This window comes from Arthrobotrys flagrans (genome assembly GCF_004000055.1).
Source record: "Arthrobotrys flagrans strain CBS H-5679 chromosome Unknown unitig_1, whole genome shotgun sequence".
Lineage (NCBI taxonomy): Eukaryota > Fungi > Ascomycota > Orbiliomycetes > Orbiliales > Orbiliaceae > Arthrobotrys > Arthrobotrys flagrans.
Window position 1 is genome coordinate 2,037,388 of NW_027137556.1, and position 16,316 is coordinate 2,053,703.

A 16,316-nucleotide genomic window follows, 5' to 3' on the forward strand; every position below is an offset into this window, starting at 1 on the left:
CATGGGTCGGGTGCTTTTTGATTGGTCCTCGACCGAACGACGGTTGGACAGGTTCGCTGCAGTTCGCTGTATGTCTTGTGCACCGGGCGCCCGTGCACCCTTTGATCTTCGTCCATCCCCTTAACTTTGTCCTCCCCGGGATTATACGCTTGGTTTATGGGTTCCACTCAGCTGTAAATCCCATCGAAGAAAGAAGAAACTTGAAGTTTCTGCATATCGCCGTGCTACAGCGCTGTAAAAGTATTGATTTATAGGTGCCCCAGTATGCACCCTGGTCGAATACTTGCATACCCCATACTTTTCCATTCGTGTACGAGCCCCAAAAGGAAAAATTTGCGGAGAAGCTACTCGCTGCAGTGTTGACGAGGGCTTTTGCTAGGATATTGGCCTACCACCAGGAGAGCGACAAGAGGTCCCAAGTTCCAGTTTCTTTTCTGTGGGGAGGTGCTATAGCAAGTCGAGGGCGAATTCGTAAGGTTTCCCCAGACCGTCCCGTCCTTCGGCTCCCTTTTAAATACGACCTGTCACCTTTCCGCAGTTATGATCATGCATCCATCTCTTCCCCAGAAAATCCTCAAAAATGACTTCGGCCTTATTTTTAGCCTCTCACAAAACATATAATTCCGCTTTAGACCCTTGAACGCAAAAATTTTTCCCCCTTTCTCTCTTCTTCAACATTCTACTGAGTTGGGAGTAGAAAGTTGGCCGACCCTTTCACGACAATACATCATTGTATTCCTATCAGTGTAAATGTGTGTGGACGAAGTGGTTGGGGCTGAAGTGAACGTTATCCTGGATATCTACGAAGACTCTGCCCGTCCCTTTTTGTCGGTCCAGACCCCGTACGTCTTTGTCAAATTCACATATCCGGCACACGACCGCTTCAACTTCACAAATCCCGTGCCAAAATGCACAACCACAACACCGTCTGGCTTCGAGGGGTCTAGCAGGAAGAGGAGTCGTCCGTTTTCTGAATATGACGATTACGAAAGACCTGAAAAGCGACGACGGTTACGGCTCCAGGTTGCCTTCTCGGCTCTAAGTTCACCATATTCATATCCTCCTTCGAAGAAAGGTTTTCCCAGTCGGCAAAATGCGGCCGTGCGACCTGGGTTTCAAGTTATGGGGAAGGGTAAATTACCAAAGATGAAGGGTGATCTGATCCGAAAAACGGCGATATTGAATAAAATTCGTCGGGACGGTTTGTCTCGTGACCAGGAGCTTCAGAAGTCCGCTGAAGAAAAGAAGGAAGATATCCTCAGGTACGTATTGTTATTGACATATCATGCAAGTATAAATCCTAACGGGCAAACAGACAACATCGTATGCAATTTGAAGGTTATCATGCCGACCCGCTTCACAACCCACCCCCCTCCGCGGAAATACTTGAGGAACGGTGGGAGGCCGACGACATTCCTAGATACGAAGAAGAACAATACGATGAGGAAGAAGAATTCCCGTGGCAGTTCTTCCAGTAACACCTCTCACTGCCCGTCTGCAAGTTGATCTAGCATCACATATACTACCAAAAAGATACCCAAAATTCATGCATTTGCTTAATATTCAAGCGTCAGGCGAGGAAAAAGCATGTTCCTTCATTTCTGCAATTCCTACTACCCCCCATCATCATTATTGGAGTTTCGGTTCTCGTTCAAGGATTGGGTTTCTCTCTTTATTTTACTTTGTTTCGTTTCATTTTTTTCGTCTATATCCCATTGGAATTTGCATACCCTTATTTTGTCTTTCTCATCTACGGACTGTCGCTATATCTTGCATGAATCATGATGTTTACGAACACTGTTTTCACAATCCATATTGCACCCGGGTTCACCCGCGGCCGAACGACCTTTTTAATGTCTTGTTTTATGTTTATTATATTTGTATTGGAAATCGGCTGCACCTTGCCCTGTCTGATATCATACCATATTTTCAGTTTTTTGCAATTTCTGTTCCGATTCCTCTTCGCCACCCCGGCTTCCCTTCATGGGCCTCCCTCTCATCTGGCGGCTAACATCTAACCATCTACCCGACCTACATCAACTTCTTTGCTCTATCATTGGCAATAGCTGCCATCGCCTGTGTTCAACACCCAAATTCGTTAGCATGGCTTGCATTTTGCAATTTAGGCAGTATCATAACCAACAAAAAAACCAGCAAGCAAGGCTCGCTTTTAACAAGCGAAAAGGAAAAAAAAAACCAACTGCCATTATTGATCATTTCCTTCAAATATACGAGTAAATAGGGACAAACAACAACAAAAAAGTGACCGGGTGGAGCTATAGACGTATGTAAGAACAGAGGGAGAGGGAGGAGCTCACATTAATTGCCTCAAGTTTCTCCGCTTCAATATCGCCTCGAGCAATTCTTGTCTCCATATCGTTCATAATGGCCTGTCTGCTGCGTCCGGCAACGAATACCCTATAGAATATTACGAAGAAAAATAGATTAGTCTTCCAATGAGCTCGAAGATATTTTTAAACACTTCTTCGTAGTTTTTATTTTATTTTATTTTTTTTGTCGCTTGACCAATTTCCTTGAATGCCACACCCCACAGACAGGGACAAACATAGAAAAAGGCACGCGCGCGAAAATGGGGGCTTGCTTTGTCTGGAAAAATTTTCCTCGTCCCTCGTTCGTCGGTTGACCTTTCGTATGTGAGGTAGTGGAGCAAGGAAGGTCAGAGACAGCGCACAAAAATGCAACACTCCCTAGCTCTCTTGCATGGCCTCCCATTCCGTTTCTTGTCCTTCCTCACCCATGAAAGGAAACTTGATTGATCATCCAAGATCTGTGTGTTCGGGAACGTCTGACGAAAATGCGGGGAAAAGAAGGATGGGAACTGGGGGTGTGGAAAAGGAGCGACTTACACAAATCTCATCCCTGTATCCCAGAACACTCCCCCCAGTTTTTGTCGGGGTGAGGCGAATAATTAGCAATTAAGGTATTTTCATTCGAGAAGAAGAATTGGAAGCATCACAAGGTCTCTCTCTCTTTTTGTTGTTAAAAAGCATGCAGAGCAGAAAATTCACGCAACGAAAAAATTCAAAGGGATCTAGGTCTTCTTCGGGGTTGCTGCATTTGCCTGCCTCGTCCTGGTTGATTGTCTTCTGATAACCGAGCTTAATGGAACAGCGATTCGAAAGCAGAAATATCGATGGTACGGGATATTGGATAATAAGACCATGCCCTTCTGCCCAGCGGTTTCAGACTTTCAATATGGGGAAAACATGGTATATATCAAGTGTAATATATTATAACAATGCGCAGATATTAGAAAGCAAGGCAAGGAAAGTTGAAATATGCCGAAAGGCTAGGGATTCTTAGGCAAGGGAGCCTTTGGCCATGATGGGTAATTTCAAAGCTCAATTGCCTCTACAAGCTGCAATAGCCATGTGTAACATGTGCGACAATAACTGTTCACGACTGGAATGGAAAAACTATAGCTTTCCTTCGTAGGACAACAGACACAAGGTTGAAAGCACCATTCTGCAGCTATCATGGCCACGGGGTTTTCACAATAAAGAAGTTTTAAAGAAGGGAAAAAAGGAATATGCATGCGTACCTGGAAACTTCTCTTCATATTCATTATTCAACCTCTCGAGCTCAGCTGCCTCCGTCGGCCCGCCCAGGCTCGCCTGTTCACTCCTTGAATGTGCAGAATCAACCTTCTTCGCACCCAAGCGCGGATGAGCGGATAGAATCTTCAACAGCCATTCCGTATCCGATGTCGACGGGGATTCCTTGAGTCTTAATAATTCGTTCTGAACGTGTGATACCAAGTCGCTGTATGATGTAAATGTGGTGCTCCCGAGTTGAGAGACGACTAAAGTGTTTAGGGCGTCACATGGTTCGAAGAGGTGGGACAGAACTTCGGCTCGTTCGTCTGTGGAAAGCGAGGGGATGGAGGATATTGGCGGGAGGGTGTACTGAGCCATTTTTTGCTTGGTCGGGAAGAGGGTATACGGTACAATTGGCCCGGGTCTCGTGCTATGTGGTTTGATAGATATGGTTACAAGTGTGGGAGTTTATATAGGGGATTTCGCTTGGGGATTTCGCTTGGGGATTTCTTGCATGAGGTTGTTAGCTGCCTGTTGTAGACACACACCAACGCAAAGTTCCCCGGCGACTCGGGCTTCTCCAGATGTATAGATTCATGACTCGCGGATTCGGATTTCCGAAAGATTTCGAAGCATTTAAAAAAATGCGTTATCGGAGAGATATGGTGGAAAATTTTTAGTTTGGTCAATTGGTTCGGGACTGCCCTGTCGGAGAACGGATGACTTTTGAGATATCGGAACTGGCCGAACATAGGTACTCGAACAAAGCTATCCAGAGGACCCTGAGCCCCCACATATTCAGATATTTTTTTGGTGTACTTGAGTATTGGTACTGAGTCTATTAATACCATGGAAAGAGCAGCTGATAGCCTCAATGCATGTGGGCTCACAAGTCGACGTCATTAATCACGGGTAACTCTCGGGTCAAGCCCCTAGTCTTAGATGACGGCCATCCCTGATCTGTTGCATTGCGAGGTGAAGTCAACCGTCTTTAAAAGCTCGCTAGTTCTAACAGGGCTAGTACAAGTTAACATATATGTTCGAGGTGCAACAATTGATTTGTCGGGCCGGCCTGTTGACCACTATAGTACTATCTTGATTCAGTTGTATGGCCAGCTGTATCTAACACATCAAACCTGCATATGAAGCATGAAGCATGAAGACTTAGTAGCTAGGACCAATTTTCTGTTCTAAGGAGCCACCCTGCTAGCTATCATGTGAGACCCATCTAGATCCTGCTTCGACCAAGACCTTAACTTGGACTCCATATGTCCGAACGACACAGTTGGGGTGGAAATGATACGTACTTCCTTTGCGACTCGACTCTGCTGGGTCGGTACCTCGTTGCCCTCTTAGCTTGGGGTGATTCTTCTGATCCTCCGCATTCATTTCTCTTGCGGGATGATCTCCGGGGATCTTATAACTTTGGTAAAATCGAAGGGCTTTCGATTGGCGCAATCAAGTATCCGCAATATCGATCCTTCTTTAGGGTCCATTCCGTGGGGCATGTGTGGCCGAACGATTCGTGAACGCAGGGAATTTGTTTACGGATTAGTTCTTTGGGCTTTATATAAATTTGCTTGTTCTGCTGGAGGGAAACTCAGCATAGACGTGACGGCCGATGCACGCTCTTCGATATCAAACAATGTTATCTGTACTTCACAGCTGAGAAGCCTGGCTACGAGATAAACTGTACCTGGATCTACTAGTTAAGGACAACGTGTTTTTCACAATTGCGCAGTATTAACGACCGTGATCCTATGACCCAGGGCGATATTTAGTAAGCCAAAATAGCATTGGCTTGTACCGGGGACACCTGGCTATGTAGGTACCGGTCAATAGATCCCAATTCATTCGTTTTCTCAACTCAATTGACATTACAGACAGGCCTTCTTGGAGACTGGCAAGCAAAAGTCACCAATCTAACTACCAATTTCTGGGACTATTCAATCAGAAATAAATGGTATTTTTACTGCTTGAGGAGGGTCTATATAAGGTGATTCATGACTAAGACTTCGAGGGTCTCCATCCTCCCCATAGTAGAAGTATAGTTTGGAACCAAGGGAAAATCCGGGGTTCTTTGTGCTACTCTTGTGCGGGAGGCTCTTACTTAATCTTGTATCTACCTAGTTCAACGATTAGGTTAGATCTTGTTAGAGAGGCATATGAATCTTACACCTGGATGGAAGATTTGGTCCCGAAGCCAGACGTATGTTTAGAGACTGCTTGATTAATTCATGGCTTCAGCGCTGGCTAGCTCGCGAGCTGTCGAAGTATCCCTCCGAAACTGTGTTGTGCATGGTCGCACACGCAAATTTACCACGTTAGACTAACCCCTGCCCACGTTTGAGTCTTGGCACATCTGAAAAAATTCGCGACTTGGGAAAAAAAAAAAAAAAAAAAAAAAAAAAAAAGTTTCCAATGTTCTGCTCTCCGTTGACCGTCGATCGATAAACAACCAATTCTTACCAACTTCCCTCGACCGACGCTTCACCTAAGCCCACCATGGCGAACAAGCGGAAGGACTCGCCATCCAAGGGCGCAGCCGACATTCCCAAATCCACAAAACGCCAAAAGACGGGATCCAAAGAATCTAATAATGCTTCAAAAACCCCTGCACAGCAACAACAACCTACCGAAGCATCGACAGTACAATCTTCGCTGCGCAAGTCGAATAAAGACGAACCGTCGTTCCCACGTGGTGGCGCATCGGCGCTGACACCTTTGGAGTATAAGGAAGTGGTTAATGAAGCTACTCGAGAGGCTTTGTTTGAGACTAAAGAGGAGAAGACGCCAGCAGCAGGTGATAAGACGCCTAAGAAGCGTCGCACGTCGGTAGCCAAGGGGTCATCTTCGAAGAAACATAAGAAGGGAGATGTTGATGATGAGGAGCCGGAGATTAAGATTGAGCAGTTGTCGTATAAGGTGGGATTTCAAAAGTACATTTTTAGGTACTCTATTCGGTTTACTAACATAGCTGCAACAGAAACTCGTACCAGGACAGCTAGTATTCGGATTTATTTCGAAAATCACAAAGAAGGATGTTGCGATTGCTTTACCGAACAGTCTTGTCGGATACGCCCCTCTCACATCTATTTCCGAACAGTACACCAACCAACTCCAGGCCAGTTTAGAACAAGACGAAGATGGAATGGACATTGACAAAGAAGGCGATGCCGAAGAAACTGAGTCTGAAATCCCAGGACTGGATATGTTGTTTGAGGTAAACCAACCTATCAGAGCCTATGTGATGAACGTCTCGACTGGCGGCACCGGTACTGGCGAGAAGAAGCAGCGCAAGCATATCGAACTTAGCCTTCTCCCAACTCTTACGAACCCTGGAATCACAAAGACCGAGGTTGTCAAGGGAATCACACTCCAAGCTTCTGTGAAAAGTATTGAAGACAATGGTTTCATTATGGATCTCGGACTGGACTTTGTGTCAGGATTTATGGGCAAGTCGGATTGTGGTGCACCTCCAAACACGATCAAAGTTGGACGAACATTCCTATGTCATATCCTTGGTCTAGCTAGTGGTGGAAAGGTCGTCCAATTGGCCTCCGACTTCCACAAGAGCATCAAGGGCAAATCTGGAAAAGACGCAGCTGTCGGTGATGGTCCTACAATCGATTGTTTCCTGCCGGGTACCATGGCTTCTAAGGCCTTGATCACAGACGTCCGGGATAACGGAATCGTTTGTACCGTCATGGGATCAATCGATGTAACCGTCGACCTCTTCCACTCCGGCTGCTTCTCCAGCGAAGTCCTCCAAACCAAATACAAAGCAGGAAACCACATAACTCTCCGTCTCCTCGCCACAATCCCCGGATCTGAAAACAAAAAGTTCGCTGGCTCGCTCCTAACTCATGTGAAGGAAATGGGCCCGCAAACCCAATCTGGCAAATTGGCACTATCGAAGCTCCCCATCGGTGCGATAAAATCGGATGCCGCTGTGAAGCACATCATTCCCGGAGTTGGATTGATTCTTAACATTGGATTGGGTAATACGATGGTGTTTGTTCATATTTCGAGGATATCGGACAAGAAGATCGATTCGATATTGACAACTGGTCCATATAAAGTGGGTAGCAAGCATGCGATCAGAATTCTGGATTACAACAGCATGGACGGGCTTCTGCTCGCTTCTATGGAGCCGAAGGTTCTATCGCAAAGATACCTTAGGATGGAAGATGTTAAGCCAGGCGATGTAGTAAAGGGAAAGATCTCACGATTTATCGGAGGAGGAATGTTGGTCGGAATCGAAGAAGGATTGGAAGCGTATGTGCCGGAAATGCACATGTCCGATATTGTCCTACAGCACCCGGAAAAGAAGTTCAGGGAGGGAGCAGCTGTCAAAGGCAGGATTCTGCGCGTTGATCTTGATTCGCGTAGGATCAAGATGACGCTAAAGAAAGCGATTGTTAATTCCGAGGGTCCAGTGTTTGCGGATTACATCGATGTTGAAGAGGATGAGGAAACTCCGGGGACAATCGTCAAGTTGATGCCTACTGGTGCCATTCTCGAGTTCTACGGCGAGGTTCGAGGTTTCCTACCAGTGTCCGAAATGAGCGAGGCTTTCATCAAGAACCCTATGGAACACTTCAAGGTTGGGCAAACTTTGAATGTTCATGTCATATCGAGTGACCCAATGGAAAAGAAGGTCAGACTGTCGTGCCGAAGCGGTGAGGCGGAGTCAAGCAAAGAAAAGGCAGAGGCGCTGCAGAACATCGCCCTTGGAAGCATCGTTGAAGGTTCTATTATCGAAAAGTCCAACGACGACGTTGTCTTGAGTCTGCAAGAAGGTATCAAGGGTTTGATCGTACTTGGCCAGCTGACCGACGGCTCGAAAGAGAAGAATCTGGCAACATTCAAGAAGCTCAGAGCTGGCCAGAGGCTTGTAGACCTCGTCGTTCTCCGCAAGGATGAAATGAGAAATATCGTTTACTTGTCCGCAAAGCCAAGCTTGGTCAAGGCTTCCAAGTCCGATACTTTAATCAAAAGCTTTTTGGATGTCAAGATTGGAAGTGCTGTTGCTGGGTTTGTTAAGGAAATCACCCACTTCGGAGTTTTTGTCGCTTTTATCAATGGGATTACTGCTCTGCTACCACGCAAGGTAAATTCAGCCCCGTCGGATTTATTGATGATTCATGGCTCACGATTCTATAGGCTCTACCAAAGGAGGTCGAGGATTTGCCGGATTTCGGTTACCAGAGACTGCAATCTATTACGTGCTATGTCACAGACATAATTCCTTCCAGGGAACAATTCACTTTGTCTCTGCGCCCACAGCCAACCGTCGAAGCACCAAAGCCGAAACAATCCGAAAAGCCACAAGCCACCACGTCTACAGCTCTCGTCAACCCCGTTGACACTAAAATCTTGACTATCGAGGATTTGGAAAGAGCTGAGGTTGCCAAGGGCCGAATTACAGCTATCAAGCCAACCCAAATCAACATCGACCTGGCCGATAACCTTAAAGGCCGAGTTGACGTTTCCGAATTCTTCAACGATTGGGATTCCATCAAGAACAAGAAGCACCCTCTCCTAAGACAAGGCCTCACCATTGGCCAAGAAATAGACGTCAAGGTCATTGGAATCCATGATGTCAAAAGCCGTAAATATCTCCCCATCTCCCACCGTGTCTCCGGAAAGCTCCCGACGTTTGAGCTCTCAACCAAGCAGGTAGCTGCCACAAAGACAAAGTGTTTGGTTAAATACTCCGACCTCAAGAAGGAGGAAACATACCTCGCATTCGTCAATAATGTCCAACAGGATCACCTCTGGGTCAACCTTTCTCCTTCTGTTCGCGGTCGAGTCAAGCTTTTGGAGATCTCTGATGATGTCACTGCTCTCGGTAACTTGGAAAAGCACTACCCCGTCGGTACTGCACTCCGAGTTTCCGTCCTCGACGTCGACGTCGATACCGGAAAATTAAACCTCACAGCCCGATATCACGGTAACAACAAGCCCCTCGATTGGTCAAGCATCACGGAGGGCATGATGATCCCCGCCAAAGTTATCAAGATCTCTGAAGGCAAAGTCATCGTACAACTCACCGAAACCGTCCTAGGATCCATCAGTCTCGCGGACATGGCCGACGACTTTGATAAAGCCGATGTTGAGAATTTCAACACCAATAGCATTGTCCGCGTATGCGTTTTGAACGTGGATACTTCGAACAAGAAGATTCGTCTATCGACTCGTCCCTCTAGGATTCTTGATTCTTCGGCTAAAGTCCGTGATGTGGAGGTTAAATCTGCAGCGGATATAAAGGTTGGGAATAGGTATCGTGGATTTGTTACCAATGTCGCGGATAACGGGGTTTATATCCACCTCGGTGGTACTGCTGTTGCTCGCGCAAGGATCTCTGATCTTAGCGATGAGTTTGTTAAAGATTGGAAGAAGGTGTTCACGGTTCATCAGCTGGTTAAGGGTAAAGTCATGTCCGTTGATCTTGACACGAATCAGATTAACATCAACTTGAAAAAGTCAGTGATCTCGGGGACTGCGAAGAAGACTATTGCGGACTACAAAGTTGGTGATTTTGTGGACGGACATATTCGGAAGGTTATGGAGTACGGATGCTTCATTGTTATAGAAGGGTCGGATAACGTCAGTGGGTTATGTCATAAATCACGGATGTCGAATGAAAATGCCGATGTGGATCCGTCAAAGTTGTTTGCGGAGGGAGACTTGGTTAAGGCGAAGATTTTGAAGGTGGATAGGAGTAAAGGAAAGATTTCGCTCGGGTTGAAGGCAAGCTACTTCAAAGATCTGCCCGATGAGGAACTCGTTCCGAAGGAATCTACAGAGGAACAGTTAATCATTCAAGCGGATTCGGATGAAGAAATGGAGGACGATGAGGGAGAAGGTGGTGTTAAACTTAACACCACCGCAGACGGCGTGACAATCACCGGCATCGACCGCCCATCCACCTCCTTCTTCTCCAAATTCAACAAACCAAACTGGACCGCCACCGCCGCCACAGACGCAATGGACGCCATGTTCCCTGACGAAGCTCCCTCAGGCTCCGACTCCGAAGACGACAGTGCAAGGAAACAGAAGAAAAAGAAATCCGCCATAAAAGTCGACCTCACAGGCGACCTCGACACCCGCCAACCCCAATCAGACTCAGACTACGAACGCCTCCTCCTCGCCGATCCCAACGACTCCCTCCTCTGGATGGCATACATGGCCTTCACCGTCACCAGCGGGGACGTCGTCACCGCCCGCGCCATCTCCGAACGTGCGGTGAAAAAAATCGACCACAGAAACGAAGACTCAAAACTTAACATCTGGCTCGCGCGACTGAACCTCGAACTCGAATTCGGTACCCCCGAAACTCTAGATGTAGCCTTCAAATCCGCCTGCCAATACAACGACGGCAAAAAAGTCCACCAGGGTCTCGTCAGCGTATACATCCAAACCGGAAAACACGAGCAAGCGGACGAATTATTCCAATCCATGGTTAAGAAATTCTCTCAAGACGAAAAAGTATGGATTAACTACATGACCTACATGATGGAGCACAAACGAGGTGACGATGCAAGAGTGATGTTATCGAGGGCCCTACAAGCTATCCAAGATACAAAAGTTCACCCGGGGTTGACCTTAAAATTCGCACAATTGGAGTATAAATCCGGCGAAATCGAAAAGGGAAGAACATTGTTCGAAAAGCTGCTGTCGGCGTACCCCAAAAGGCTGGATATTTGGAACGTATACATCGATATCGAGGCTAAACAGGAAGGTGGGATCGATGTGGTCCGACGGTTGTTCCCTAGGGTTCTGGCGACGGGCAAGTTGAATGCTAAGAAGGCCAACGGGGTGTTCAACAAGTGGATGGAGTTGGAGGAAAAGTTCGCGCCGGGGGATAAGAAGAGGAAGGATCATGTGATCGCTCAGGCGGTGGAGTATAAGAAGAAGTTGGTGGAGGAGAAGGAGGCGAAGGGTGAAGCTGGAGGGGAAGAGGAGGATGAGGACGATTATTGAGGAGGGTAGTCGGGAAGAGCGTTGGGTATATATTTGCTAACACGGTGAATTTGTACAATACGTCCTTTGCTAAAACAACTTGGATCTTGGTTTAGAGGGGGGGGAGGGGGAGAAAAGCATTCATGTGTACCATACTACAAGGCGGATTCCCAACTCTTGTTTTTTTCATTTCTTAAATTTCTTTTTGAATAGGTAAAATATCGAATTTCATTTTTTTGACTTTATAAAAGTGCATTTTATGTTTATATGTGTTTATGCTCTTTACAATAAATGCAGAAACGCTGGGTCTATCTGCTCGCTCTAAGAGGTATAACTCAAGGGGTTGCGAATGCTCGACGAGGCGCCGCGACTGGCTAGCTATGCTACAGCTGAATTCCAGTGTAGTATTTTTGGTGGGTATATCATGATTTGGGGGAAGAAAAAAAAAAAAAAAAAGACACCCAGACGGATAACGAAAGAAACTGCCGACGGCGAAAGCCAAGATCCCAAACTCCTGTCTTTTTCTCTTTTATGATCCCATTTCCCAACAATACTCAAAAAGAAAGCAAGAAAGAAAAAGCCAAGACGCATCTCTTAAAAAATGCGCCCCCCACCGTAAACCGTAGCCTCCCTCTCAAACACCCTGCTCCGTCGTCGATCCTCATCACTCTCCTCGGTGTCCATGACAGCCGCAGAGCCTGCTCCCGCTGCCGCCGCGACTCCCGAAACTTCCAACAACTCGTCATCCTTCACGCTATTGTTGACCACAAAGAATGCGCCAAAGACCAAACCAGCACCGATCCAATAAGACCACGACAGTTTCAAACTGGAGATGAGAACATCGCCGAATAGTGCCATGGGGATACTTAAGCTCAAACCGACCGTGACGATTACAGGGGTCGTGTACATCATCGCGAAGACCCAGCAGAAGTCGGAGACGACGGTGATGCAGCAGTTGATCTATGTAGAATTAGTAAAACCGAAGTCGGCCGTGATGTGCAGGGAAGCGATACTCACAAAGAGGACCCAGTAGACACCGTTCGTCGGCGGGAGCTCGAATTTCTCGTAGCCGGTATAATGCAAAATTACGAGCCCGGGCCAGAGGCAGATGAAATTAAAAAATCCGACGAATCCGAAGAATAGCTGCATGCTAACTCTACTCTCGTGGCCGATTCTGACCTTGAGCAGAACGGTGTACAATCCGTAGACCAATGCTCCAAACAGTGCCATACCGTCGCCGAGTAAAGTTTCGGCTGCGCTGTGGGACTTTGGAGCATCGCTCGGGTTTTCAGGCGTAGCCGCTCCGTCTCCTTTTGCGGCATCCGCCTTGGAAATTAGGACGACGCCGGTCAGGGAAACGATGATGGAAGCGAGTTTGGCCCATGAGAACCGTTCGACTTGGTATAAAGCACCAAAGATCAAGGTGAAGATCGAAGAGGTGGCGGAGAGGATTGTGGTGGATGCGACGCTGGTATATTCCAGACAGGCGCCAGCGAACCAATTCGCCTATCAAAATAAATTAGCATCGTAACCTAAATAATGTACTGACAAAGGAAAGGGGTCGCATACCACAAACCAAAGCAGACAAAATTGAGCACTCAACCGCATCGTCTCCCTGGTGCTCAGCTTATCATCGCCCGGGCCGTCGTCTATTTCCTCTTCATCATCGTATTCATCATCGTCCAATCTCGTATACCTCGTATCCAACCTTGACTTCCCACCTCTCAGCGGCACAAGTCTCAACCACCTCCGCACATAAGGGGTTCTAAATAGCTCTTTGATCCCCCACGGAATCAAATAGACCGTAAACGACGACGTGCTAAGGTATACCACCAGGTAAGGCTTGACGTATGAGTCGTCGCTAAAGATATGCTATTGAGGATTAAGATTTCCCATCAGCATTCAATATTTTCTTTTAAACAATAGCACGAAAATTTATTAAAAAAACATATCGACCATCCATCTCTTTCGGTTGTTACTCCTAACTTGCTTGAAGCATTCCTCCCCGCCTCGCTCCTCGAAAAAAAGAATCCAAATCAGGCAGGTCAGGTTATCCATGTCTACTCACGCTAACCAAAAAGCTCGAGGTGACCCATAACGTGACCACTAGCAACAATAACGCAATCCCAAACGCCCGCCTCGAGAGGCCACCAAAGTACCGCCGTGAACCCTCGACTGCGACTTCGCCGGAAGCAACCGATCGATCGTCCCGGACCAGTCGTTCTCGCTCGTCCATGCTACCGCTCTCTTCGTCTTCTTCGTAGCGGCCCATGGTTGTAGCTGAGTTTGCAGGTCCGTCTGGATTATTATTGCGGGATTTCCTTTTATGGTATTTGATGTACTCCAGCTCGACTTCTTCGGTTATCTGCGAGGGAGGGGGCGGGAGTCTGAGTCTTCGGTCGGACGAGTCGTCGCGGTACCTGTCATGGGATTGTGGGACGAAACCGAAGATATGGGTTGGATTTTGTTGTTGTCGCTGATGATGATGGTCGCTGGGAGGAGGAGGCGGAGGCAGAGGTCGGATGTAGTTGTTTAGGTGACCAGGCCTGGCACCGCTACTCCCGGCTACTGCTCCAGCGAAAGCAGGCGATCTCGAGGGAGGGTCGTCCTTTGGGGGAGGTGGAGGGGGGGGTGGTGAGTCCGGAACAGCTTTCCAACGGTGGTTGGAAGATGACGAAGGGGAGGGAGAGGTTGAGATGGGTGAGGGAGCCACCTTTATTTGAATTTATAAGGAATATCGGTTCGGGAAGTCAGAGGGGGTCAGATCGGAATAAATGACCTTTAATGTTCCCGTTCTAGAATCAGAGCGCAGGGTGGTGGGTCATTTGGGATCGAGCTGGGCGGTGCGTCAAGCTCTTTGAATGGCGGGCTTGCCGGTGTCGGGTGGGGTTGGTCGAAAGGGAGCGGATGTACATGTACAGTAGATAAAACAGGATTCTTATCAAACCGGTACTGAGTAACAGAGGCAGTAGTGGGTATAGCGTGGGGAATACCAAGAGGAGGAAAGAAGAAGGTGAGGAAATAGGTATTATCGACGGTCGTATGGTTAGGTCACAGCGAATGAGGTTTTTTTTGGGTAAGGTTCGGGTAACCCAATCTTGAGATGTCTGAGATGGATATGCGCACGAGACCGGACGGGAATGGGAACACTGCAGATGTCGATGGTAGAAGAAGATGCCACCTCTTCAGAGCTCGAGTGCATGAAAAAGTGACTATGACCCTTGCCGTTCTTGTCTTGACTTTTCGCTATCGCGGATGACCTTTCTTTCTTTCTTTCTCGGCTTTCTGCGCTTTGGATTCAAGCTGTCGCTGGATCTGGATCTGGATCTGGATCTTGGTCGGATTCGATTCCAAGTGGAGTCGGGATTATATCATGTCAATGTGACATGGATATATGCTATTTGCCGGGGAAGTTGTCCAAATTCGATTCGACGGGGGGTGAGAGCAGCACCTCTGACGGCGATGATACGATGGACAGATCTGTTCCGTTGGTTAACAATAACATGCAACTGTTGATGTTGAAGTTGATGAGGTTTATTGGATCCGTGGCTGGGCAATTCAAGCCGACGGAAAGGACACCAAAGAACAGACCCCCTTTTGCCAATTCTGCCAGACGTAATATTAATCCGATAGTACAGCCGTACCACGATAAGAGCTTCTGACAATCGGCTCTGCAGCCTCTCTCGGATCCCATGTCACGGAATCGAAGGGTTGCCCGATACGGTTTAACCAAGGAATACTACCCCGGTCGGTATATAAATTTCAATACGCCAGACGATGTAGATGTCGATGTCGAAATCAGTCAAGTCGAAAGGTCCTGCGATGGATAGGCTTTAGACTTATAATCTAGCAGTGACGGTTCGATTCCGGACAGGGCCATCTGATATCAATATCTCTTCGACCTCGAATTCTATCTTTTTCCATCGGCCGTATATACGATCGGATTCGCCGTTACGATTCCGTACATGTATTTCAGTATTTATCCCCAAGACAGCCTATGGATACCTTCAAATTCAGGGACGACGGTTCGATTCCGTCCGGGTCCATATAATATTTTTATTTTATTTTTATTTTTCTAGATCCTCCCCTCGATCTCCATTGTACATCATGACCCAAGCGTTCGACGAATAATAGTCCCATCCAGCAATGGTAGGGCTGCGGGGTACAGTTCGATTCTGTCCAAGATTACCATGTATTCTTCCCAAGTCCTCTCCGCTCAAACGTTTAATTTGAACTCAATCAATTAAAAGTCCTGCGATGGAGGAAACATCGACCCGTCCCGGACCATCTTCCCGTGACAATCGATAAGCACTATACGTCTTACTAAGCAAGTTATCGGTAAGTTTGACCGGTATATCCCTCCGCAGCTGGCTTTTGCAGGTTCACCGCTGTAATCCCAAAGACGCAAAAAGAAAGGCTTCATAACCCGCATCCTTCATCCGTACCTCGACAACCCCCTCCTCAAGCTCAACGGTACAGCATGGGTCGACCACGGAGTATTCCTGTCGTGGTGGCGGTTCGAATCCGTCCTGAACCATTCGATTTCTCCACCGAATCCATATCCTCATTTTTTGTTGATACCGAAGTGTAAAAATATCGTGGTGTATCGGATACAAAAGTGTAACAAAAGCTCAGGGACTGGGTCAAGGACAAACGAAAAGTACAACCCATACCAGCAGGAGCAGACCCGAGCTAGCTAAGCTGCATCCTGGAGCTAACAGGTAAGCTAGGATCCATATTAGCTAGCCCATGGGATCACAAGAACCATCTACCCCGCGACCACCATCGACC

General features: G+C 47.3%; 4 protein-coding genes across 4 annotated transcripts; 2 read left to right on the forward strand and 2 right to left on the reverse strand.

Annotated features, from left to right (window-relative positions):
• Positions 1 to 750: 750 nt before the first annotated feature.
• Positions 751 to 1,478, forward strand: DFL_008612 (uncharacterized protein; the record flags this gene model as incomplete). Its single annotated transcript, XM_067638368.1, has 2 exons — positions 751 to 1,262; positions 1,316 to 1,478. The coding sequence occupies 2 exons, from the start codon at positions 751 to 753 to the stop codon at positions 1,476 to 1,478; spliced, it is 675 nt and encodes a 224-aa protein (XP_067486262.1).
• Positions 1,479 to 2,031: 553 nt separating this feature from the next.
• Positions 2,032 to 3,935, reverse strand: DFL_008613 (uncharacterized protein; the record flags this gene model as incomplete). The annotated part of the gene is made up of 4 exons (XM_067638369.1): positions 2,032 to 2,076; positions 2,319 to 2,418; positions 2,868 to 2,880; positions 3,563 to 3,935. 4 exons carry the CDS (start codon positions 3,933 to 3,935, stop codon positions 2,032 to 2,034), a joined length of 531 nt encoding a protein of 176 aa, XP_067486263.1.
• Positions 3,936 to 6,062: 2,127 nt separating this feature from the next.
• Positions 6,063 to 11,546, forward strand: DFL_008614 (uncharacterized protein; the record flags this gene model as incomplete). The annotated part of the gene is made up of 3 exons (XM_067638370.1): positions 6,063 to 6,482; positions 6,544 to 8,670; positions 8,724 to 11,546. The coding sequence occupies 3 exons, from the start codon at positions 6,063 to 6,065 to the stop codon at positions 11,544 to 11,546; spliced, it is 5,370 nt and encodes a 1,789-aa protein (XP_067486264.1).
• Positions 11,547 to 12,119: 573 nt separating this feature from the next.
• Positions 12,120 to 13,797, reverse strand: DFL_008615 (uncharacterized protein; the record flags this gene model as incomplete). The annotated part of the gene is made up of 4 exons (XM_067638371.1): positions 12,120 to 12,485; positions 12,543 to 13,031; positions 13,095 to 13,397; positions 13,594 to 13,797. The coding sequence occupies 4 exons, from the start codon at positions 13,795 to 13,797 to the stop codon at positions 12,120 to 12,122; spliced, it is 1,362 nt and encodes a 453-aa protein (XP_067486265.1).
• Between the last annotated feature and the right edge of the window lie 2,519 nt (positions 13,798 to 16,316).